The sequence below is a fragment of the Silurus meridionalis genome, chromosome 5, assembly GCF_014805685.1.
Source record: "Silurus meridionalis isolate SWU-2019-XX chromosome 5, ASM1480568v1, whole genome shotgun sequence".
Classification (NCBI taxonomy): Eukaryota; Metazoa; Chordata; class Actinopteri; order Siluriformes; family Siluridae; genus Silurus; species Silurus meridionalis.
In genome coordinates, this window is record NC_060888.1 from 8,204,403 (window position 1) to 8,229,827 (window position 25,425).

The 25,425-nt window shown below is 39.6% G+C and overlaps 1 protein-coding gene across 1 annotated transcript in view; it reads left to right on the forward strand.

The window, feature by feature from the left end:
* thoc2 (THO complex 2) overlaps nt 1–24,550 on the forward strand; it is an 82,445-nt gene extending 57,895 nt beyond the window's left edge. Inside the window, exons 28-39 of the mRNA XM_046849794.1 lie at nt 2,644–2,828; nt 4,172–4,362; nt 5,888–5,990; nt 7,080–7,435; nt 9,218–9,276; nt 10,633–10,668; nt 17,331–17,453; nt 17,726–17,792; nt 17,909–18,048; nt 20,457–20,527; nt 20,798–20,845; nt 23,775–24,550. Of these exons, the coding sequence (XP_046705750.1) occupies nt 2,644–2,828; nt 4,172–4,362; nt 5,888–5,990; nt 7,080–7,435; nt 9,218–9,276; nt 10,633–10,668; nt 17,331–17,453; nt 17,726–17,792; nt 17,909–18,048; nt 20,457–20,527; nt 20,798–20,825 (1,359 nt within the window). The 3' untranslated portion in view covers nt 20,826–20,845; nt 23,775–24,550. The remainder of the gene's footprint in view (nt 1–2,643; nt 2,829–4,171; nt 4,363–5,887; nt 5,991–7,079; nt 7,436–9,217; nt 9,277–10,632; nt 10,669–17,330; nt 17,454–17,725; nt 17,793–17,908; nt 18,049–20,456; nt 20,528–20,797; nt 20,846–23,774) is intronic.
* The last annotated feature ends 875 nt before the right edge of the window (nt 24,551–25,425 follow it).

Below are 25,425 nucleotides of genomic sequence, written 5' to 3' on the forward strand. Positions count from 1 at the left end.
TTTACTCAGTGTGTGTTAAAAGCTTCTTCCTAATCACGTTTTTATTTACAGCATTATCATAATGGGCTGAATGCCACCTTAATGGGAGAAACCCGGTAGTTTTCGGTAAAATCAGACTTTGAGCTAGATAACTAAAATAGCACTGTCCTCGTTTCATAACACCTAAGAAGATTCGACTGTGAGATTGGTATTTGAATCGGGCTCCTCCAATCCAAGCATGGAATCTTCGACTATTCGTCACCCCTAAAATAAACCTAGTCAATATTTATAATATTTTCAAGGTGAATATTTTTCAGATTTCTTCTTTCAGCCTCTAAGCGAAAAACAAATTCAGCTCATCACTGAGAAACTGAATTTGCCTTCGAAGTCTTTTACCTCTGACTTACACTGAAAACATCACCATATTAAGTGTTACATATTTGAATGCATCTTGCTGTTAAGAGTCCACGTTCAAACTGCTACTACAGAGATAACGGATTATAGCAAGCGCAGGAAAGTCCAGTAATGTCCAAGTCTTTCTTATAAAAATAGACAATTCATCAACACTCTCCCGCCTTTTTTAAAATTAGTTCTGTAGTTTTTTTTTTTTTTTTGTTACTATTAGAAAATCAGTCTTACTCCATGTGTTATCTTCATTTCTTTCTGCAGATGTAGTAGTTTTAATGGCGTTCGATTAAATCGAAGGGAAATCAGACATCTTTCGGTCTGTTATCCAACGGACCGTTTTGCGTCTCGCGTCGAAGGCTTCTCGAATTAACCGTTGTTACGTGCTGTTTAGTCTTCGTCATGCGAATGTCTATATTATAGCAGAATAATGTCCGTCTTTAGAAGCGCATCTCTCAAAGATCTTGCCGGTATGGGTTCCTTAATCTCGTGTTGTACTGTCCTCACCGGGAGCCTATTAAAGAGGAAAAAGCAAATCAGCCGATTCTGAGTCTGATATCGCACGCTGATTAAATGGACTATTATAATGCCACCTACAGACATTAAGCCTAAGATCATGCAAAATTGGTGTTCTTTAATTAAAATCCAGGATCTAACAATGTGATTCTCTCATTTTGGATGCAAGCCGATACCTCTGGTATCTGGTATTGAGTTTTTGTAAATGATCAACAGTGCGACAAAGAAAAAAACGGGCAACAAATTGTGCAGATGCAGGCCAGCCTCAAAAATCTTCATTTTGAAAAAAGAAAAAAAAAGACAGTAAAGAAAAAAACGTCCAGTCAGCAGCAATCCTGCATTCTGAGGATGCAGCGGAGAATGACCAGACTGGACTGAGCTGACAAAGGCTGCGGAAAATTACCGCATCGTCCCGAATAGAAGACGACTTAAAACTGGGCTTTTCCCAAGTAAACCTTTTTTTGAAAACCAAATTTTGTCTTTTATAAAGAGAATGCTTTCATTTGAAAATGCTTTTCATGTGGCATACCATATATGTAACCTGGTTTTAATAACAATTAGCCTAGGCTGTCAATCGCTTTGTAAAAAAATCATGCCCTCACCAATGCCTAGAGTATCTAATTGCAGAGCAATTTACAGCGGGCTACGTAACGTTTTTAAGACCGAGGCTTCATCTCCTGATGCTACGCTCTGATACGCTGTATTTCTTGGCTGCTTGAGAGTTGTGTGAAGACTCGGCTCATTTATCACGAGTTTCATGTTCGTGAGATCGCATAAAATGCTGGTTTATTCGGCCGACTTTTGAACCGCTATGTTCTGGACGGTCATTGTGCGGGTGCACGTTATTATTGACATGTAATAGTCTAGAGCTCGCAAATTAGACGACATCGTTTATTGAGATACGTTTCCGTAAAAAATAATATAGATATCTTTATATTCGGGACAATACGGTAGTAACTCTTGTACAAACTTAGTGCATCTCAGATTGCACAGTAACTGAAGTCTTGAGGTGGATGGACTCTCCAAAAGCAAAAGATCAGATTGGATTTCACTTGTTATCAGCCAGGAACAGAAAGGTGAAAAGATGAGTGTTTTCACCCAAACTAGACTGCAGAAACCCAGAAAACTGCAGCCTGGTCTGGATTTTCTCCTGAGCCACACAGATGGTGAGGTCAGATTTTGGAACCACCAGCACGAATCCACGGAGATAATCTGACTCGTGTTAACAGTCCAGGCTGGTGGTGGTGGTTTAATGGCATGATGAATGTTTTCTTGGCATACTTTGATATCATCAGTACCAATCAATCATTGCTTGAATGCCACACTTTATCAGGGTATTGTTGCTGATCATTCTTCATAGACACAATTCACAATCATCTGATTGCTGTTTCCAGCCTGTTAATGAACCGTGACGCAATGCAATAGGCATCTCATGAACATGACAATGAGTTAAATGTTCTTCAGTGGTTTTCCAGTCAGCAGGTAAAGTCCAGTAGGTCTTGCTTGGGATGTGGTAGAGAAGCCTCCATGTCAATAATAGATTAAGGTGAGCCATACCCAATATTAGTAGTAGTTTTTAAACCCAGAGCCGTTAAAGTGCTGAACACCAAGAAAACACCACCAATTTTTTTTTAATGCACCTTAGGGACTGAAACTTGATTTGGTTGTACCCTGTGCAGTGACTATGAAGTATTCTATTCTAGACAATCGAACCGTTAATAAGACTTGCTTGTTGTTTTCTAGGCTTCGGTGCACTGTCTGGAGACGGGCGAATACACCCATATTCGCAACATCCTCATTGTTCTGACCAAGATCTTGCTCTTCTACCCGAAAGTGCTGAACCTGGGCCAGGCGCTGGAGTGCCGAGTGCACAAGATCTGCCAGGAGGAGAAGGAGAAGAGGCCTGACCTCTATGCTTTAGCCATGGGGTACCTTGCATTCTGACCGGCCTGTACCATTTTTGGAATAGTTTTTTTTTCTTCTCCCCTCAGGGTTTTACTGGTGGCAAAACATAACAGGCATGATTTTGGTATTTTCGTCTTAAGATAACTCTCGTTATCCGAGTGTGTACGGCTTTCAGTAGCAAGACAGGACGGGAGAAGAGGAATTTAGGAATTGAACCATTGGCATTCCCCCTCCGTTCCCACACTGCAGCTTAACTTCGTTTTAAGGCAGGATTTGATCCTCGCAAAACTTCGAATAAGTTGGGTATACTCGTATTGATGAAATCAGGGGTCTGGAGTGAAGGGTAATCTTCTCTGCTTAGCAAGCAGCTCACCAAGTGAAGCGAGGCATAACACGCTCGCCTTTTAATTTTTGCTTCTTTCCAAAAGCTTATATTTTAGCTCCGTTAATCCAAGCAGCGGCTAAGAAAGATGAGGTCAGCTTTGCTTTAAGAGCCTTCCACATTAGAGCATAATGAAGTCCATTAATTCACCTCAGACGGTGCTGTCACCATAAATATGATCTTATCAGTCACTACAAGGTTTTTCTTTTCTCTAGTCTACTCTGGAATTGTCTTTTAGTTAGGTTTTTTCAGCGTTCGCCAGGCACTTTTATCCAATCTAAAAAAAATATATATTATCCTCATGCCAGGGCTGATATGGGAGGTTTTTATAATAGTAATATTCAGCTAAAACCCTATTAGAGAGGACACGGGACGGCAAATTGCTCTGAAAACCGTGCAAGCCGAAATATTTTTTCCGTGTCGTGTTTCCCACGGCATTACCAGCTCTGCACCTTCACTTTGTGTCTTGCGGATTAATATTTGTGCAGTGACCAAGGGTGTGTGTAACAGGATTTGAATTCGACACTTGTTTGATCGATTGGTGCCTTTTAAGGATAATGAGGAAGTGATTTCCTGTAAGTGAGTTTGGGTATTTTTTCCACCCCCGAGGGTTTTCAGTGCTCAGGCCTTTTTCCTGTAGGTTAATTGAAGTGACAAATGATCTTCAACTTGTTTATGCCACCAGCGTGACTTCTAATCTAACCAGGTGGAGGGCGGTATTGATCTTTTGCACTCGTATAGATGTACGCAATCAACAAGAAAGCGAGGAATCAACATTTACAAGCTCTAGGCATACACGCTCCAACCATAAAAAAAAAAAAAACATTTTTAATCATGCGGCGCGCAATAATCGGCGCGATCCAAAACCAGGGTATTCCCGCGTTGGTTCTTGTTGATAATGTCATATCCGATAGTGCTGTAGAAGATGTTTGATTCTGCATCGCCGTGTGCTCTTTCCGTTTTAACCGTGTATGTGACTTTCAGCTACTCTGGCCAGTTGAAAAGCAGGAAAGCTCACATGGTGCCCGAGAACGAGTTTCACTACAAGGAGCCGGCGAACACCGCCAACCCTGGCGCCCTGCAGAACGGCCCGGGCAGCTCCGGCAAGCCTGGCGCTGCCACCCCTGCCTCTGCCAACGCTGGAAAAAACGAGGAGGGAGCTGCCGAGGACACGGGTGAGTTCCATGTTTCACAGTAGGGTCCAGAATGGTTTTTGATCAAATTGTAGCACGTTTCTATTTATTTTAAACTTAGACCCTAAAAAAAACCCCAATGGAAATAGGGAACATACGGCACTGAGCCTCTGAGCTGTGGGAGGAAGGGCCAGAAATGTAAAGGGCATCATTTAAAATGAACATGTAATATATAATGATATCTATAGATAGTGGTGTATAATACAATGACCCTTTAGTTTCAAAAGGACCCTATTTTTTTGGGTCAACAATGTATTGGTTAAGATCAATCACCACATAAACTGCAGCTCTAAAGCTTTTTCCTCATATATGTTTTTGCTCAAATGCAAATATTTACTTGTAAATGTATGGATATCAAAATCACTAAGCGCAATTAATTTCACTTGGCAAACATTAAGACTTAAAACATTAAGATTATTATAGACGGTGATCTACTGTAACCAGCAACTTTCAGTTCAGCCGTACGACACGGCTTCCAGTCATTATCTTTGAGATCACTATGAACGACTGACCAATCAGACGGTGTGGAGAATTTTATCTTCTCGGCTTAATGTTGGCTTTCACAAATATTTACATTTACATTTGCGGCATTTAGCAGACACCTTATCCAGAGCGACGTACAAAAAGTGCTTTGAGTCTCTAGCAATGAATAAATCTACACTGGTATTCAAGATTACAAACTTAATATAAATATAACCCTTGAATTCTACAGAGCAAATTTGGAAAGTGCTAATTTAAGTGTTTCAGGAAGAGGTAGGTCTTCAATCATCGCTTGAAGATATTCAGGGACTCTGCTGTACGGACATCTAGGGGAAGTTCATTCCACCACCTCGGTGCCAGAACAGAGAAGAGCCTTAATGTGTACTTACCTCTCATTCTGAGAGAAGGTGGTACCACAAACCATATGTTCAGTACAAGTAAAGGACATTCTGTCGTTATCGAGGCTTTTGGTCCTGTTTTTAGTTCAAATACTCAAAAATGACCTTCACATTAATACATAATATTCTCCAAGCACTTCACATTAACTTTTTAATCTTAGAGTGGCGTGTGAAAGTGGACAGTATTTACTAATCTTTCAATTGTTATTTTTATTGTTAATATTTCAGCCTCATCCTAGTGGACAGTAATGGTTTCTTATTCACGCCCTCCTTTTCCTATATATTTGCATTGCTCTTAATGATCATCCTTAGACTTCATTACATCATCTTAAGGAAGATTGAAATTCTAAAGAATCCTCTTGTTTTACATTTTGACATTCTATTTTTTTTTTCATGGCTTAATTTAATTACATTTTTTCATGGTTTAATGGTCTTTGCTTGATTCATCTTTTTTTTTTTTTTTAGTTAAACCTGTAACTGTTTTATCCGAATATGGTATCTTTAAACCTTTATCAAAGGTTTTATCAACTATTTCTGCTTTCTGAAATTTTTTTTGCCAGATCAGATCATTGTCAATATAACAATTGGGTTTAATTCTAATGAATGCAGTGTGCATCTGATATTTTCAGACAAACCTAAGGACAAATCTCAGGTGGCTCCAAAAACGGCCTGCAAAGTCCCAACCACGACGAATAAAGCCAGCAGCAGCAACGGCAGCAGCACACCTAACAGGTAAACCTGAGGCCACACACACACACGCACACGCACGTACTCATGTATCGCCCAGCAGCAAACCGAAAGAAACTAAGAGCACTGCAGGATGATGTACTGCTCTCATCTCTTGGGTAATGCTATTAAAAGGTTATTTCCCGAGGCAAGTAAGTTTAGCAGCGGCTTATTATTTCAAACTACTCGCCAAATAAATCCATCTTTTATCAAAGTCTACCTTTCTTATGAACTGCATAATCGAATTTGAACAGTGTTCCAGGCTAGAATCTGCTTACTGTTCTATTAAATTGAACCATTGCTCAAAGAACCCTTTTGAAAGGCGCCATCTTGGCGTGTAATGGCTGTTACGACATCCAGACAATTGTGGAAAAAGGCCCCATTAAATTGGATGTATAAAGCATCGTTTTTTTGAAAGAAGACATCAAAGTGAGTCGCACGGAGCGCTCGAAAGAAAGCTCTCCATTAAGGCCCATTCAGGACCAGTGGGATTGTAACGAGTTTGTAATGGTTCCTCAAGGCCCCCGGTGTACTTTTTTTTTTTTTTTTGCTGAGGTCAGACATTTCAGATACCGGAGCGGAAAGTAATTCACCTCGGCGCACAGTTGCGAAGGGTCAGGATGCTACTCTGAGAACAAAGAGAATGTTTGGAGACTGAAGGGATTGTGAGCTATTTACACGCAAGTCTGTAACATGTCTAATGGATGTAGTCGTTTAGGTGTTGATACCTGTCGTATCTCAGGATGTACACTGACCAGGCATAACACTGAGCGGTGAAGTGAATGTTTGGGGTGTTTTCCGGTCTGCAGTGGTCAGTATCTGTCAAAAGTGGTCCGAGGAAAAAACACAGTTGATCCAACAGACGAGCAACTGTAGCTCAGATTGCTGAGGAAGTTAATGCTGTTAATGCTGAAAAGGTCAGGAGTGTTTTGGCAGCAAAAGGGGGACCAGCACAATATTAGGCAGGTGGTCATAATGTTATGGCTGGTCAGTGTATCTATTGGCGAAAGTCCACGTTTCAGGGATTTGTAAAAATCCAACTTTGTAAGGATTGCAGATCTTTACGTTTTTACATGTGCGCCGTTTTTCTTTCAGCATCAAAGGGAGCAAAGAGAAGGAGGACAAAGAAAAGAGCGTGAAGGAGAAAAAGGAAAAGAAGGAGAAGTCCGCTGCCAGCACTCCAGAGGCCAAGGCGGGAGGGAAGGAGAAGCAGAAGGAGGAGAAAGCGGGTGACACCAAGGACAAGGTGCCCAAGGCTGAGAAGGACAAGAGGAAGGATGATAAGAAGGACGAGAAGAGCAAAGGTGACGCCAAGGCTGCAGACAAAGAGTCATCAAAGGAACGAGATGTGGCCAAGGAGGGCAAACTTAAGGAAAGCAGCAAGGGCGAGAAAAATGCTGGGTCCCTCAAGTCCCCTGTTCCCAGATCAGAAGGAATCGAGTCTGAACGGGGTAAGGAACATTTTTTCTATTATAGAAGTGGGATTTGGGTTAAAGATTTCTTAGTTTGAGGGTGGCTTCAGTTTTGCTTTTACTATTGCAACACTATATTTTTGCTGCACCAGAAACCGATAAACTGCAACCTTTCTTTTATTGGGATGTTTTATCAAGGCAATTTGTTCTCTTTTTTTTTTTTTTTTTTTTTTTAAGGAAAATGCCTTAAAAATTAGCTAATAAAAAATTTAATAAAAAAAGGCCACAAAACACACAGTACATCTTTTATTTCTTGTTTATTTGAGATATCTGCTATCAGAATTTTCATTTGCATTTCACTGGTCCTAATTAGCTGTAAAAAAAAAAAAAAAAGAAAGCATATATTTAGGGGAAAATTCCCACCACTATGTTCCCAAGTGTAGTTGAAAGCCTTTCCAGAAGAGTGACTTTTATGGTTGCGAAAGAAAGACTAAAAAAGAAGCAAAAACCAGGTTTTTCCACAAAGTTTTAGCTGTAAAGCCTATGTGTAGACATGTCATGCAGATGCCAAACCAGAATGCCAAAGTGGTTCAACAAAACACTCGATACACATTTGACCCTTATACCAGTTTGGCCTTTTAAATCCAAGGACTTTATACACTTGGGTGAGCCTCAAGCTTCAGAACCACACTTGCCCTTTATATGCAGAAAGCAATTTTGGGACACCGGTCACAGTTTTTATGACGCTCTGTAAACGGGTGGCTCAGTGGGCAATATTTGTTTTCTGATCAGAAGGTCATGACTTCAAGTCCCAGCACCACCATGTTGCTGCTGCTGGACCATCGAGCAAGTTTTTCAACCCTGAGTTTTTCACATGTACAAATGAGATAACTGGAAGTCACTGTAAATAAGAAAATCTGCCAAATGCCATAAAAGGAAACAGATATTTTGTTTGAATAATTTACTCTTCACTAAAAAGGGTCTCTGGTTGATCAACTGGCTTTGGGAACTCTCCAGTCTTGCTACAAAGGTGTTACCCCTGAGAGGACACGTCTTCTTAGTGTTGCTTTCTAAATAGACACATAGATATACTGTGCATAGCTGTACAATGCAAATATGTACAAATTATAAACTTGTATCCAATGCACACCTTTTCAAATCGACGTATCACTTTTATGCAGATGCGAATCGGTGAATCCCACCATATAGGCAGCATTGGCTGATTTGTACTTTACAATGATATTGGAAAATGGTTGCCAAATAGTTAGATTTAGGCCAGGATTTACCTACTTGTTCAGTAGTGTGCCGCTTGGGTACATTAGGGTAGTTGGCAGCTTGGGTGGGAGCTGTGCCATGGAAGCGGAAAGAACGTAGCACTTGTATAAAGGGGAAAAAATGTAATCCCCCTTTTACCGTTGAGAATTTCTTACGTTTTGTCTGTCACTCCACTACACCAGGGGAAAGCTAGTGGTCTTTATGGAGAACAGTGTGAGAATGACGTACATGAGCGATATTTCGGATGTCATGGCTTTGATTGGTGGTGCTGTTGCTGGTCATACACAAAGCCTTTTCTTTAATATAAAAAAGGTATTGAACAGACGTTGAACGGACGATCAAAATATTTTTTTCTCACCATCTAATAATAGATTTTTAAGTCCTGAGTGCACACCATTGGCTTTTGGCTAGAGATGTTTTCAGAACTCTCTACTGTATCAGTCATGGAAATAAAGACAATGCTTGAAAGTAATGATGATAAAAGGAAAAATCGAAAAGCTTTCTATTTATTTTTATTTTATTTTATTTTTTTTCTCTTTCCACCAGAACAAAAAAGACGAAAGCTCGACACACATTCTTCGCCCTCACACTCCTCTGCAGTTAAGGTTAGTATGGCCTGAGGAGGGCCGTTTTCCTCTTGTCCCCATCCTCCACATGCCAGAGTTCAGGGGAGGCCTCTGGAACCCAGCCTTCATAGGAGAGCAGTAGGGGGGAGAAGTTATACATCACATGGACAATTTTTTTTCCCCTTTTTTTGGAAGAATCTATTTTTAATACATAGGAATTTTTTATGATAGAATCCGATGGACTTGCCCAAAATAAAATTTAAACCTCGCGTCAGATTTTTTTTTTTTGCTTCGCATTTTCTATATTTTTATGCTGAAATAACATCTCTCAAGTGCCTTGGAAAATATTTTTGTTGTAAATATAGATATATTTTTGTAAATCACCCTTCAACGTGTTTTTTTTTTTTTTTTTTTTTTTTTTTTGAATTTTGAAAATAATGCGAGTGGTCTTCTCCGGCTCTAGTGTTTGATCCACCAAGAAAAAAGTAAAAGTAAATAGATGAGGCTATCACTTTTTAAGCGCCGAGACAAGAGAATGTGATCTATTATTTTTTCCCGGAAGAGATCTTGAATAGGTCACCGGGGCAGAGCACCCAGACATCACCAAGCGGTTGGAATGTGCACGTTCTCCTGCTTCCTTAGCTGTGACCTCCATCCCGGGATCCTCCTGATGAGACCGAGCTACCTTTTTCTCTCCCGTCTGTTGGCTCTCGTGCTGTTTTTTTCCCTCCTTTTTTTGGCGACGGAAAGCAGCCCAGAAGTGCCAAAGCTGCGTTTTTTTAAAATCCCCTGCTCCCCCAGATCTTCACATCATCTTCAGCCATCCAGGGAAAACCCCCATGATGCATCACCAGCAGCAGCTGCATAGTGAGAGGGAGGAAAGGCTTCCAAGGGAGAAAAAAGCATGGGCAAAGCCTTTCCAGAAGGAGCTGCTTATCTGCAACCAGGGAGCTTGTTGTAATTCTATATGCACCCTAATTCCATATGCATCCATCACCAAGACCTTATAATAAACCAGGAAATTTTATTGATATCTTACCTACCAGGGCACTTAATGTAGCACTGGAGCACTCCTCCATGTCCACCATGTTAAATCAATTCAATTATCTCCTGTACCAAACGCACCACACTGACTTAGAAAGAATGTATTCTTTATTTCGACCAAAATACACCACACAGTAGAGCACAGGTTTTCCAAGCACATCTAGTCTCAGATTGCTCCTGCATAGGCCACGATTTAGCCTCCAGTTGTTTCCTCCACTAACCATGTCAAAGTTCTAGTCTTTGAAGGTTTCTACGGGGAATGCCGGCCAACCTTCCCCTCCCCCCCAACCCCTTTCTCCTGCTGTGTGCCAACTTCTTCAGCTCATCTGTCATCTCCGTTCATTCCTACAGGACAATCTCAATGACTTCAAGGACTCAGCCACCAAGGTGCATATCACTTTCTTTTCGTACATGATGTTTTTAATGCTTTAAAGTATTATGAGGCTTTCTGGGTATATCGGGATCATTCCTCGTGTCAGGGTTTAAGCAATACGGCACAAGTAAGAGCGCTGCTGTATCGAACATCGGTACTCGCGTTCATACCGATGTTCGGTATAACAGCCCGGCGTGATATTGCTTCGATAGGGCCGAAGGGAGCCACTGTTGGACGAAGCAATAAAACACATTGACTGAATCAGAGCCCTTTAGCTGTTAAGTGTTTGGATGAATCCAGAAATATTTATTTTGGATCTAGAATTCATATGTTTCTATTTAGGTTATTAACACTATAGAGTAGGGGGTGTAACGGTGCACAGAATTCTTGGTTCGGTACGTACCTCGGTTTTCGGTTAAATTTCTGTACGTTTAGGAGAGAAAAATGCGAGACATATATATATATATATATATATATATATATATATATATATATATATATATATATATATATATATATATATATTTTAACAAAGGTTAATAAAAATAACTGCGTTAATAAATAATAATAAAAATATATATATATATATATATATATATATATATATATATATATATATATATATATATATATATATATATATATATATATAGACTTTCCTCCCCTTTTTGTCTCAAGAAGCTTTCCTCACCCATGTTGCCTCTGGTTTGCTCATTGGAGATACATTTATATATTACATTGAAGCTGCGCTGTGACAATGCAGCTTTAAAAGTTTATTTATTCACAGTGTCACAAACACAATTAAAGCGAGTTCGACAAATGGCCAGTGGACGAGTAGTACTGCGAGTTTCCTCTGTAGGCTTCACATTCGTAAACATGCGGCAGAACACGTTCCCGCTTCCTTTTTGCTTTTTAAAAAAATATATATTTTAAGGACGAACCACCACATTAAGCTCATTCACCTTTAAATGTATCTAACGTATTAGGTGCCTGCCGCTTTTCTTTTCTCTTTTTCGGGGGTGTTCGGAGTTTGTAGGACTTTATAAAGTCAGGACAATAAAATCTCGCTAACAAGATTCTGCTCAAGCAGCACGCAGTAAAAGCGCAAAGCCCTTCATTAGCCCGGCATTTCCGCTTCTGCGGAAAGAAATCATATCTTGTATCTCATAAACTACCTTTTCCTCGCAGCCCCCCATCACTCACACACACGTGCACGCTTCCACAATCTGCTAATGTAATTTCTTTTCCACAATATTCTCTATTTTCTCTGCTCACCTCTGCTCTTCTGAGCCTCACTTAGTCTTCTTAGCATCTCATTGGACTCTGTGCTCGCTCTGATATTCCTCAGCGCTCTTCGGCTGCTCGGCTGATAAGAGCTTTTCTTCCATTATGGGCTCTGAAAGCAATGGCAGGATATTTGAAAATATGCTGATGGTGCCTCTCTCGAAAGCAGGATCCTGCAGAATTTTTTTTTTTTTTTTGCAAGTTGCCATTCATTTAGTCAGCCTTTAAGATGTATTATTTATTTATTTTTTTTAAGGCAGATTTTTTTTTTTCAAAGAACTTAGCTTAGCAGGCCAGGTTTTTGGACAGAGAGGATTTACGTTTTAAACTTGACTCTGAAGATAGCATTTTATTGAAAGTGTAATTTTTTTTATCTTTTGTATTATGGTGGCCAATGAGTAATAAAATCAAGTAAGAAAAACAATATATAGTGTCTTAGTATGGTATTGGGACACCACAAACCACCAGAACAGCTTCTGTGCAGATTTTCGAAACAGTACCGGACTTTGTTCTGCCCAAAAAAGCTTGGTGTTTTAATAATAATAATAATAATAGAGTTCTGTCCATCCCATTACTCCAGGATCTTCCATTTGTGCCCTGCATGAAATGTGTTCACACTCATAACCGATCAGTAATCACTAGTGCTCTGAGAATTCAATCTGAATGAGACCACTCCCACTTTCAGGGTGGAAATATTTCAGCATACGATCAGTCAGAAGAATGTGTATTGATTTGTAGGAAGGTTTCGGTCTGAGCGACCTCAGAGCATCATAGATCATTTCTGCTCTGTATAAAAGATAACGTCCAAGCTGTAAGAGCAATATGACCATACATCAGTCACAAGGCAAGCAATAAGATCAGCTACAGGGAATGTGAGCAGCCTTGATGCACCTTTTTTTTATGTTTTGTAAACCAGTAGTGCGTCTGATCATAAACTTAATCTAGCAGAAGAAAAAACAGCAGTAGTCCCCATTTGTTGTTTTTATAACTTCCACTCCCCTGGGAAGATGTTCCACTAGATTTTGGAGTGCGCACGTGGATATTTGTGCTCATTCACCCACTCGGGTGTTAGTAAAATCAGAAACTGATGTAGTTGAGGAGGCCTGAGGTGCAGTCAGCGTTCACATTCAAAAGGTGCTCAGTAGGGTTGAGATCAGAGCTCTATAGCAGGTCACTTATGATCTTTTACTCCAACCCATTTTTGGATCTCTTAAAGAAAGTAAAAAAAGGAATGACGCATCCAAAAACATCCCGGTTAATCATCTGCCTTTAACTTTGTGGTAACAGTTTGTTTACTGCATATGGCTGTGAAAAGTCATGGGGTTCCAATACCTTTGTTCATATTGTGTATAGTTTGAAATGATGAGGCATTCTTTTTTTTTTTTTTTCTTCCTCTTCAAATGCCCTTTCTCGTTCTCATTTCAGCATCCTGGGTGATCCTGTTTTAGACAGTGACCTTTATAAAACCTTTTCTCCAGCCTTGATTTTACCAGAGTCTGAACAACATTTGTAGTATGTTTATGCACTTTTATTTTTATGGTTTTCTCTCTTTTTTATTATTATTTTTTTATTACTCATGCATGGATATACACTGTTGCTCTTATCTCGGCTGCTCCCATTATCGGTCGCCACAGCAGATCATCCATCTCCATACTACTGCTGTCCTCTACATTTGCCTCTTTCAACCCAACTACCTGCCTGTCTTCTTTTACCACATCCATAAACCTTTTTCTTAGCCTTCCGTTTTTCCTCTTTCCTGGTGGCTCCATCCTCAGCATCCTCCTACGATATACCCCATGTCCCTCCTCTGCACACGTCCAAACCATCTCAATCAGGCCTTTCTCACTTTGTCCCCAAAAAGTCCTACATGAGCTGTCCCTCTAATAAACTCGTTTCTAATTCTGTCCATCCTCGTCACTGCCAACGAAAACCTCGCCCTCTTCAGCTCTGCTACCTCCAGCTCCACCTCCTGTCTTTTACTCAATGCCACTGTCTCTAAACTATACAACATCGCAGGTCTCACCACAGTCCTATAAACTTTCCCTTTCACTCTTGCAGATACTCTTCTATCACACCTCAGCATGGTATACATGCTCATACACTGTAATAGCATTAATATATTGAAGTGTTATAGATACATGAATTATATTTCTTTACCATTCGACTTATTCTGTTAGATTTATTAGTTATTAGATTATTCCTTAATATGATTGAGGAATATATATGAAAAACACACAGATGCCAGGGTTACCATTCAAGTTAACTTTTTTCGTAGAACAGCATGTTCTACTTATACTATATCATTTCACCAAGTTATACTCCTTCTGTAGTTACACTTCATGGCCAACATGATCTGGACAGCTGATCATAGCATTTTAATTTCCCTTTACTGGAACTAAGTGGCCCAAACATGATTCATGCATCACAGGAGCCTGTGCGAGCAAAGCCAGCTGCACCTAGACATAGTCTGCCATGGTTGGAGTTTAAACAGGAATATTATTGGCAAGCCTCACATAAATGCCTGATCTCACTAACAGGCTGAATGATCGTAAATCCCCATATCCAAATCGAATCAAATTTTATTTGTCTCGCACACATTCATTCAGAGTACGATGTGGTGAAATGCTTATGACTGTCCTACATGTCAATAGAAAAAGAATATTAATAAATCAAAATAAAGAAGAAAAAGTATAAAGTATGGTAGGGTTCAAAAATGTGTAATTATTTATGATGTATTCTAAAGTCTAAAATAAGTTTCTAAACGAAAATGGGGTCAAAATTTGGAATCGGACGTTTAACCACCTAGGTGTTCACAGATATTTGGCCGTTGAGTGTACATTTTTCTGTATGTTTCTGCTTATAAACATATCGCCATAAACAGTTATTTTCTTACTATTGAAATTTATTTGTGAGTGAAAAAAGTAATTTTCAAGAAAGTTGTTCAGCATTCTGGCACAAAAGTTTCATAGGGGCGGGTTTAAAAGTGCTTTACTCTGATTGGTTAGTGAGCTCCTTAATCTTGAAGACACTTCTCTGTATTAGTCATAGTGTCTGTCCATAGTAGTTGAAATGAATGAATGTTAGTATATTGGTTTGAAAATAATATTTGAAGTTCGAGTAGTCTCGTACACCTTTTTACCAGCCAATGAGAGCAAAGCATACAGGAGGTCATTAAACAATAAAACCGTCTTCAACACAAGGAGCGAACAGGAAGCTTGAAAAACTTTTAAACATGCTGGTATTTTTTTTTTTTAGGTCGTGCTCCAGCTTTGTCCCCTAGTTCATTGTTTTTAGTGTCAGAATGCTTTTAGTATTTCATGTTGTGTATTTTATTAGTTTTTTCAGTATCTTGAATAGTTCCGTGCACAAAATGTAACTTTGTACTTCACCAGCCTTTCTTTTCTCTCTAAGTTAATAAGCAACACACACAAAGCAGCTTGTCGTATATTCTGACTGTTACACACACTCACAACGGAGACTCCTTTCCAAAATTAGAGCGGCCCTAATACACACCCTTCTGCAAGTCCCCTTTTTTTTTTTTTTATTATGAAATGACAATATATTAGAATAAGCTTAATGTGGTCTGATCAGAGCAGCTATTTTAAGTAAGAATCTTGACTTCAACTTCAGTTTGGCTTAAATGAAACAATTCAAATTTACTTTTCACTCCTAGTTTTACAGACGGTTACTTATATTCAACTGGCCGACTTGATTGTAAGTTTTCTAGTTCAGTAATATAATTTTGCTGGCACTTTGTTGTTTCTCGAAGCTGTTGTTTAACTTCTGGGCTGTACTCTTGTAGCTCTATCAGGAAGTAGCGAAAAAGAAATTGCACCAAATGCTTGCGTATTTGTTTGTGGAAACAAAGCTAATTACAGTTCTGATGTTTAAAAGGAGCCAATTCTGTTGCCTAAATGAGGTGAAACGAGTGACTTCGCTTTATCATCGAAAGTCCATATTGAGCTTTTAGTTCCCTCATACAAGCAACCTGCTGCGTTTGAAAGCATGAAGATTTTCTGCACCTTGGCGCTGAGAGGATTCTGTAACAGGCTTAATTAGGTGCCAGAAAAATGGCTTCACAGCTCGAAAGGCTCTTTCAAAGTCCCGGGGTACAGTCGACTTCTTCAGCGCTAACAAGCTTGTTCTCTCTTTCTTTCTTTCTTTCTTTTTTTCTTTCTTTCTTTCTTTCTTTCTTTCTTTCTTTCTTTCTTTCTCTCTCTCTCGCTGGTCTTTGTTCCGCTTTTTTTCCCCCCCTTTGCCTATTGAGTAACAGAGAGGATTCAGCAGGTGGATTATTGTTAGTAGCTTACTCCGACTGATTGTTGTCAATTACCTGAGCAAGCCAGAGCGTTTTAGCGTCCCGCGGTCAACCTTCCGTGCGCTTCATTACCATGTTATCTTCCTTTACATACCCGATTTTGCAATAGCTAACTCTCCTTTATAACGGAACAATCACGGAGGATCGTCCTGGTTATTTGCCCTGTTTACAGTGATCAGATTGTACTGTGCTGTGTTGCAGAATAGACATGTGCACAATGAAGTGCTTTTTTTTTTTTTTCTTTGCATTTATTGATTGATTGATTGATGATTGATCGAAAGCGAATAAAGTCCATCATGACATAACACTAGAGGAAGGCCCAGGTCGAATAGCATTATTCTTCTAATGGATCCACTTCTGCCACCTATAGGAAACAGTTTTGCAGTTTTCGCAATTTCTTCACTGTTAATCCGGGCATCATGTTCTACAGTTTTACTTTTGCTGTGAGATTTCTTATGCCACTACCAACGCTCTCTTCGTGCCACGTTTAAGTTTTTTTGTCGTGTTTTAAACAGTGCCTGTGAAAGTGTGAAAAGTGAAAGGATGGCTGACTGTAGGGTGCGGAGCTATATCAGCAACATGGGCATTAAATATTGGTGCAAAGCGCCATGGAATAAATTGCGAGGGTAGACAAAGGAAGCACTGCCCAGTGCTCACCGAACCGAAACGCTTCACCGCATGCATGTATGAGAATAACGTTCGGTATACGCAATTCATGGCACCTTTCACTTATTCCTAATGGCCATGCCCACTTTGCGTTTTCAGGTCAGCCCTCATTCGGAACGCCTTTTACAGATACCGTCTTCTCAGGCCACGTGCGTCGCAGAAGATGTCGAACTGAAAACTGTTTATCCGTCGTACTTTTGAAAATTCGAGTAGCGAATAATGTACATGCGCCATGTTTAGAATAAAACTTTGGTGGTTAGCTGTTTCCTGGGGTGCACGCTAGAGATGCAGAGAGCCAGTCTCAGTTCGAGGTGTGATGTTCAGGTGTCAAGTCGTGCAGAGAGCCCAGCACCGCTTCAAAGTGTCACGCTAATTTCCCTCTTCGCTGTATCCCACAATCCTTTTCAGCAGCATCACGCCAACAACAGCAGCGTCCAGACCAAGAGCGAAGCCGAGAAGAAAGAGTCAGACAAGTCCAGGGACCGCTCCAAAGAGAGGGACAAGAAGGAGGAGAGGAAGGACCGCAAACGAGTGAGTTTATAGAATTACACCAGTGGATGGAGATAAAGTGGGAGCTGTGCGTGTGCACAGCATGAGCCGAAAGTATGTGTGTCACTGTGCTTCAGGCTTCAAACCAGCCTCAGTCTATAATGTGAAGTTTGCTTGGTGTAAACAGCAGATATTGAGCTCCTGCTGTGTGAAAGTGTGGCAGGGAGGGGGCTCAGTGTTATTTGTAGTACTGACTTCATTTTGTACCCTCTTCCCCTAACCCCCCATTCTATTTCTTTCTCCCCCCATCCTAGGACTACTCGAACAGCGACCGCGAGCTGAGCCAGGAAGCCAAACGCCGCAAAGACGAGAACGGAACGAGTGAGTTTTTATTTGTGTGCGAGCCAGAAGACTCTTTCTAAGGCAGAGGCAATCAAAAACAATTCTATGCCTGTGTGTGTGTTTGTGTAATGATGGCTGGTGCCTCTTCCTCACAGGCTCCTCGAAGCACAGTAAGAGCGCCAGTCCACCCGATTCGCCCCGCTCCAATGACAAGGACAACAGCAAGCGCTCCAAATCCACCAGCAAAGACAAGAGCGACTTAACCAAAACCGACAAGCCCTCTGGAGGCAAGAAGGTAATTATAGTTGCACTTGATTAAAAGGATACAGGTGTCAACATAACTTTCTCGACATTCCCATATAAACGAGGCATTTTTGCAGGCAGTGTTTCGCGAAAAGACGTCCAGAATAATTTATTAGCTGAAGCTTTTCGAAATATTTAATGTTTAGTCGTGTATTTGTGTATACATCGAGTGCTTGGAAGCACAAACCCAATTTAAGCCAAACAGACGTTATATTTTGAAATGATCATCGTATTGCTTCCGCCCGTAATAAAACCAGCTTCTCCTTTATTTATTATTTATTTATTTTTATTTTTTTGCTGTTTTTGAACAGGATATTGCATCAGACCGCAATATTTTCGCTTTTTCACTTTCAGTTTGCCGTCATGTTGACTCAATCCCTCAGGCCTTCACAGCTCGTCTAACAAATTTCACTCGAGCTGATAAGCACTGCTCCATTTCCTACATTTTCTGAAAGTTAAATAAACAGGATTTACTGCTCTGTGAGCAGGAGTGTAGAGAATCACGCACAGGTGTAATTGTTTGAATAAACATTACACATTTCAGTCTGTTACCCGTTTAATTACTTCTACTTCTGATAGCTTTGTTTATTTGGGTCGGAGTGTTTCAGGGTGAAATAGGCTGAACTTTTTTATTCTCGTGATGAATTTTTGAGTAGGTTTCTCGTCAATTTCGATTCATTGTTATAGGAAAAAAAAAAAGTAGCTAGTTAACCTAACATGCTAATACGAATCCTAGCAAGCAGAAGAGGAAACATTAAATACCATCATTGTACAACATAATGCCGACTCAATGGACATTTCCGGCTTTGTACCCCAACATGGAACAAAATCTGATTATGAACGTAACCTATTTTAAAGAATATTAAAGGCAAAACCACACATTTAACCCTTTACTCACTTTAGTTTTTAGTTTTTGCAAAACCATCAAACTTTTTGCTTTCTTATAACTCACTCAGATTTACATCTGGTGTCTTTCCACCTGTCCACATTATTGTTTTTTTCAAAAAGTGTCATTTCCTCAGGTGTCTCTTGTATCGTTTGTATCAATAATATACCCTGCCTAGAGCAATATTTCATTTAGTAACATTGAATTGCTATTATATCGCTTTTAATTGTTAGTTTAAAAACAGTAAGGAAGGAAGAGTTGGCCAGGTGTGTAGCATCAGTGTCTTTTCGGAAATCTTTTTCCTGATGTTCCCATGGCCAACATTTTTTCTCGGTTGATCCTCTTCACTATGTTCAGCAGACCAGCAGCACAAACCCGATTCTTAATTATTTAGAAAATGTCACCACCGTCAATGTTATTTTTGTGTTCAATTTGACACTTTGTTGTGGGTCTATTTAATCTTTTGGGTCAAAATTTGAATTTTTTTTCCCTTCTATCCATCCGAAACCTTAAAGAGCTTCTATGACCAATGACTAGATGCAGTGTAGATATATAAAAAGTCCCCTAAAGAACTGAGTCATGAGTTCAAATCACAATTCCACCAAGTTGCCACTCCTGGACCTTTTTAAACAATGCTGTTAACCCTCATTTGCTCAGTTATATAAATGAGACTATATTGCCAGTATTGGGTCATCTGACTTTTCCTGCTATATGTGATTCTTTTCCTAACTGTTACCACAAAGCTTGAGGCACTCAATTCTGTAGGTCGTCTTTGGATGCGCTAAAAAATTGCGCTAAAAAATTTGCATTCACTTGAACTTAAAAACCCAAATCTGTTCCAGCATGGCAATGCCCCTGTGCACAAAGTGAGCTCCTTGAAGATCTGGTTTACATGCTTTGGAGAGGAAGATCTTGAGTGTCCTGCTATAGAGCTCTGGTCTCATCCCTACTGAAGACATATGGCACCAATGTGAATGCTGACTGCACCCCAGACCTCCTCAACTACATCAGTTTACTAACAGCCTTGTGGTTGATGAACACAAATATCCATAAGCACACTCCAAAATCTAGTGGAACACCTTTAAAGAAGAGTTATAAAGAAGTATAAAAGCGAATTGGGACTAAATGTGGAATGCAATGCTTCAGTATCACATACCGTACTTATGGCCAGGTGACCCAATACTTTTGACAATAAGAACGTTTATTTATTTATTTATTTTTTAGGGAGAAAAAAGCTTTTCAGACTTATTTCGAATGGTTAGACGAATTATGTTGTTCAGCTAGTCTGGCATTGTCAGATTACACAAGCCAAACCAGTATTTAAAAAGTGTGTCTTGTTCTGCTTGATTCATTTTAAGCTCCAGTTTTGCTTATTTAATTATTGATACATTTGTGTTTTTTTGTTCTTTTAATAAACATGCAATTGCAATATTCTGTTGCATTCTGACTGTTCGTGCAGGAACTTCTTTAAAAGCGTACTCATGTCGCTTTATTTGTTTGTGTTTTCATTAAAGGAATCCAGGCACGACAAAGAGAAATCGGAAAAAAAGCGAGACAGCACCGGTGCAAAAGAAGACAAAAAACAATATCCTTTTCTTTAGACATTAAAAGAGATTTGCTGGATGTGTTTTGCTGGTTTTGCTATAAACAAATATCCCCCCCCTTTCCATTTTTTCACCAATTCCCAAATCTTTCTCAGCGCAACCCCCTGCATGAGACCCCGTGTCTGTAGATTGTGCTGTATTGTTTTTGATGAATGCGTGCATTGTGCTGCTGAATGTTTTGTGTTCCTGCTGACGCTTTCCTTTTTTTTTTTTGTCTCTTGCATTACAACTTTGTCCTTAACATTTCTCACCCATAAATCATCAGAAAAGCACAGATAATGTAACCTGACATGGACAAGGTAAGACACAGTCCGAGCCTGTAAACTTTATACCTCAGACGCTTCTCTAGTGTTCTGCGCTAAACGAGTTTTAGCTGTGCACTAAAAAGCCATATATAAACGACTGCGTTAACCACGTGCGCCGGATATCAGCGAAGTGGCGAATATGTTTAGGCTTCACAAGCAACAAGTTCGGTTTTGACTTCACCGGAGGACGAATGTGTTGCCAAGCAACACGTCAACGGGTTCCAATCCGCAGTCTCGCTTATATCGATATTTTCACCTTTCCGCTCTGCTTTTATCAGCTGACAGCCACTAATCATTTTGCAATATAATCTTGTTAGTTTAATATACGAGTCCATAGTTCTACATATTGCTTAGTTTTTTTCATTAGCTCAAGACAATCATTTGCAGGTAACACACAATTAAGTCGCAGGAGTTACAAATAATGCTGCACGCAATAGCTGTATAAAAAAAATAGATTTAAAACAGAAACATTTTAACAGATTATTAGACTATTAAGGGTAAAAAAAAACCAAGAGGCTTCCTGTACATTCCACAAAATACCATTTTAAGCATTTTTTTCCCTTTATGATTCCACATGCATAGAATAAGATAAAGATAAGAATAAAAAAGAAAAAACACACCAATAGTTTGTGGACAGCTGCTGATTACACTCATATTTGCTTCTTTCCCAAACTGGTGCTTAGAGGATGGACGCACAAAATTGCACAGGATGCCTCTGCATGGCATAGCTGGTCAGTTTCTTCCTTCTCAAACCTGTCCCAGACGGATCGTGCCTCTGCACGCATGACCTTAGTTCCTGATTTTAGTGATGGATGAATCCACATAGCCACGCTCCAATATCTCCCAGAAAAGCGGTGGTTATAATCAGGATTGGAAGTTTCAAAAAGCACTTGGGGTCTGAGGGTCAGGTGACCAGCAGCTATTGGCCATATGGTGTTGGTGAACCTCTTCAATTGCTAATCAGTGCATCATATAACTCATGGCAGCGCTGTAGGTTTTGCCACGGCTAGATTTGTCCCAGTCACCTGCCAGAGCTATTAGTGTGAAAGCATTCAGAAGCAACAGCAGCTCAGCCACGATGCATTAAGCCCACACACACTCACAGAGCAGGGCTCTGCTGAAACGCACAGCACCCGTCTTCTGTTGCATCACCCATTACGGAATTCCAGACTGTCCCTGGAAGCCATATCAGCTCAAACACTGTGTATCTGGAGTTACATGGAATGGGTTTTGATGCAGAGCACCTGCACACAAGTCCGCTACACTCAGTACCAAGCGCCAGCTTTAGGACGTAATGCTCACTGCTGCTGGACTCTCATTTACTGAAGCCTGATTTAACCATCAACAAGGATCTACAGCAAAGACATTGTTGACTTTGGAGAAGGTTATTTGCTATCCGAGGTTGACTACGAGAAACATAGTCAAAGCATACAATATATAATTTACAGGTAGTTCCCAATTTACAACGGCGACGCCAATCGTAACTTGAAAACATCTTGCGTCAAGACATGGCCTAGCCCACCCAGGAGTCTATTAATAATTGAACAAATGACAGTACGTAGATTAGCAAAACAGAGCAATCAATGGTACGAGTGGAGGGTGCAGTATACAATGCTATGTTTGCCTACTCTATGAAACTTTTACAATCTTATCATCTGATGAAAACACTTTTCCACTCCACCAGGAATGAAGTGCAATGTCGGCATGCCGTTATAGGAAGAATTACATTCATCAAATAAAAATACCAAATCAATATACAGTATAATGAAAGCGATAAATTACGTTTTATTGTTGTAGTTACGTGCAATGTGGAAAGTTTTCTTTCAGCTGTAGTCCCGGCCAATACAAAATGCAGACACTGGAGACTCCTCTCCATGAATTCCCCGCTTTTTAGCATCATCTTTTTGCTAATACGTTTTGGTAACGTTAGACTAGGTGTGTCCAATCTTTCCCATAAAGAGGGCTTTCATTTGAACCCAGCAAGTCCACACCAAACTCGACCCGTTTCATTCAAATGATTTTTTTTTTTAATGACTAGCAGATGTAACCCTTGATCATTTGGAATGAAACTTGTGCCCACACCGGTCTAATAATTCGAGATAATTGGATAAATTGGACACCTGTGTTGGTGTGTGAGACCATCACAGTAATGTCATGTCAGAAACACTCAAATCTCACAAATCTCTGTTTATCTAACTCTACTTTTAGCTTTTCAATACGTCCATTGCAATCACTCTGTAGTATTACAACAGTGAAGTTTATTCATTCAGCGCTTTTCACTATGGCATCGTCTCAAAGCAGCTTTACAGAACTTAAGAATTAAGGTGAATGATGTGTGTTTATCCCTGATAAGGAAGCCGTGGCGAATGTAGCAGGGAAAAACTCCCTTAGATGGTATGAGGAAGAAACTTTGAGAGGAACCAGACTCAAAAAGGGAACCCATCCTCATTTGGGTGATATCAAGAGTGTGATTATAAATCTTTAATCAATACAGAACACTGGAGACTGAGAACTAACATGAGCACTGGAGTGTGTGATTGAGTAATGTCCTTTCTACAGTCTTATACACTCATTTGACGTTATGGAATTAGGAGCTACTGAGTGATTCATAAAATAGATCAACATTTGAGATCATCACAGACACAACACAAACTCCTTCATGCCAGAAGCCTTTAAACATTCGAAGAGGTCCAATGTCCAAACTCTACATGAAGTGGGATCCAGCTGGCGCTGATACGTCTTTAGATGGTTCGATATGTTTGCCGAATCGGCATCTACTACTTTGAAGGTCCATAATCTTGATGAGGTGGGACACAGCTGGAGCTGGCGCAACCTCGGGATGCCTCTGGATGGGTAGAGAAAGAGAAGGGGCACAACCCGAAAAATGTGCTGATTATTCCTTTTTCTTCTTCTTCTTTTTCAGAATTCCCTGTTGTGCACATCGAGTCAGAGCCCCATCCACCTTTCAGCCATGTCAGCATCTTTATTCTCATTTTCCCCGTCACTGTCCGAGGATTTTTTCGCACCCCTGTATTTCGGCTTGCCTAGATCATCTGAAATAGAAATGTTGTAGTGTGTATTTTAACCTGCCGTTTTTTATTGTAACATTTTCAGTATAAGGCTGAAAGTTCATTTCTGTATAAAACGAAATAAATAAATACGAAGTAAAAAAAGAAAATTAGCACAATGTGCTGCTGTATTTCAAATGGAACTGAAGTCAGAATTATGTTGTTCCTGAATTGGATTGCATTTTTATAACCAGTAGACCCTTCTTTTTTTTTTCCCTTCCCCCTCTCTTTTGAGCAAACCAAATTTCAGTTTGATTTCCAATTTTTTATTTTTTTTTGCCTTTTAATCCGTATATGATATTTAGGCATAGGTGTTTAAAGCAGTATGAACAGTCTGTTTGTATATTCTGTATACAGTGATTCAAATGAATACTTGTAATACATTTCCACAGCTTTTATTTGAAAAGCCAGTCCCTGAAACTCCTCGTTGTTTGCTCACAATAATAATTTTTTTTTTTTTTAAAGAAAAAGAATTTCTATAGAAAGGATGGCAAGCTCGATTTCTTGAATAAATGGACTGTCCAAAAAAAAAGTGTTAAACTCTTTGAGAACTACTTTTGAAGTTTTTAAAATGCTCCCACGTTGACCAGTGTATGCCTTTTTCTAAATAAAGAGTTTTCTTTTTGTTTTTTTTCCTTTTCCAATGTGTCGTATTCTGTTCTCTTTGTGCTCAGACTGTGTGTTTATAGCTGCTGGACCAGGATTTTTCAGATCTATTCAGAAAAGTCGAAGCTCGCATGCATGAAGCTTGTTCTTTATGTGGTGTAAAAGAGTAACCCAAAGATTTCAGGTTTTGGCCATTAAGACCTTTTTATTTATTTTTTTAAGAAATTAGGAGAATAATCTGCATGACGTAGACTTTCTTGTTTCCAGCCTGAAATGTACTGCTTTTCAAAATGCAGGTCATTCTGTATTGTTTTATTCCTCGTATGACACACAGGTTTCCAATTATTACATTGACATGATTGCAGTCATTTATTAATTTAAAACCTTTTTTAAAAATTTTATTGGAACATCCCCAAAAACAATTTAGTTCCTGTTCTCACATTCAGGTTGTAATTGCTCAATCACCAGCCTTTTTTCGTATTAAGTTACAGCTCTGGCTAATTCCAGATCTACAAAAGATCACACACACACACCCCCACTTCAACATATAGTGGTAGTGATGTCTGCTGTACATATTTTACAACAGAATCCTTATTCAAATAAACACATTACCTACTACTTGAGGCCAAACCTATTAGCTACTGTAAGCACTACACCATCTGACCAATCAGAATAAAGTATTTTCCAACTGCTACAATATATTTTATAACCTGCTATATGCTTGTTATAACCTGCTGGTGTTTACAAGCATTTTTAAACAACGTGTGTAATAATTTAAATTATTACTAAATTATTAACTGATACTTGAAGCCCCACCCCCTTTCTTTCATCTTTTGATTTCTTGCTTGTACCTTTACTTTCTGCTAGTATAAATGCAGAATGTTTCAAGTTCATTAATGT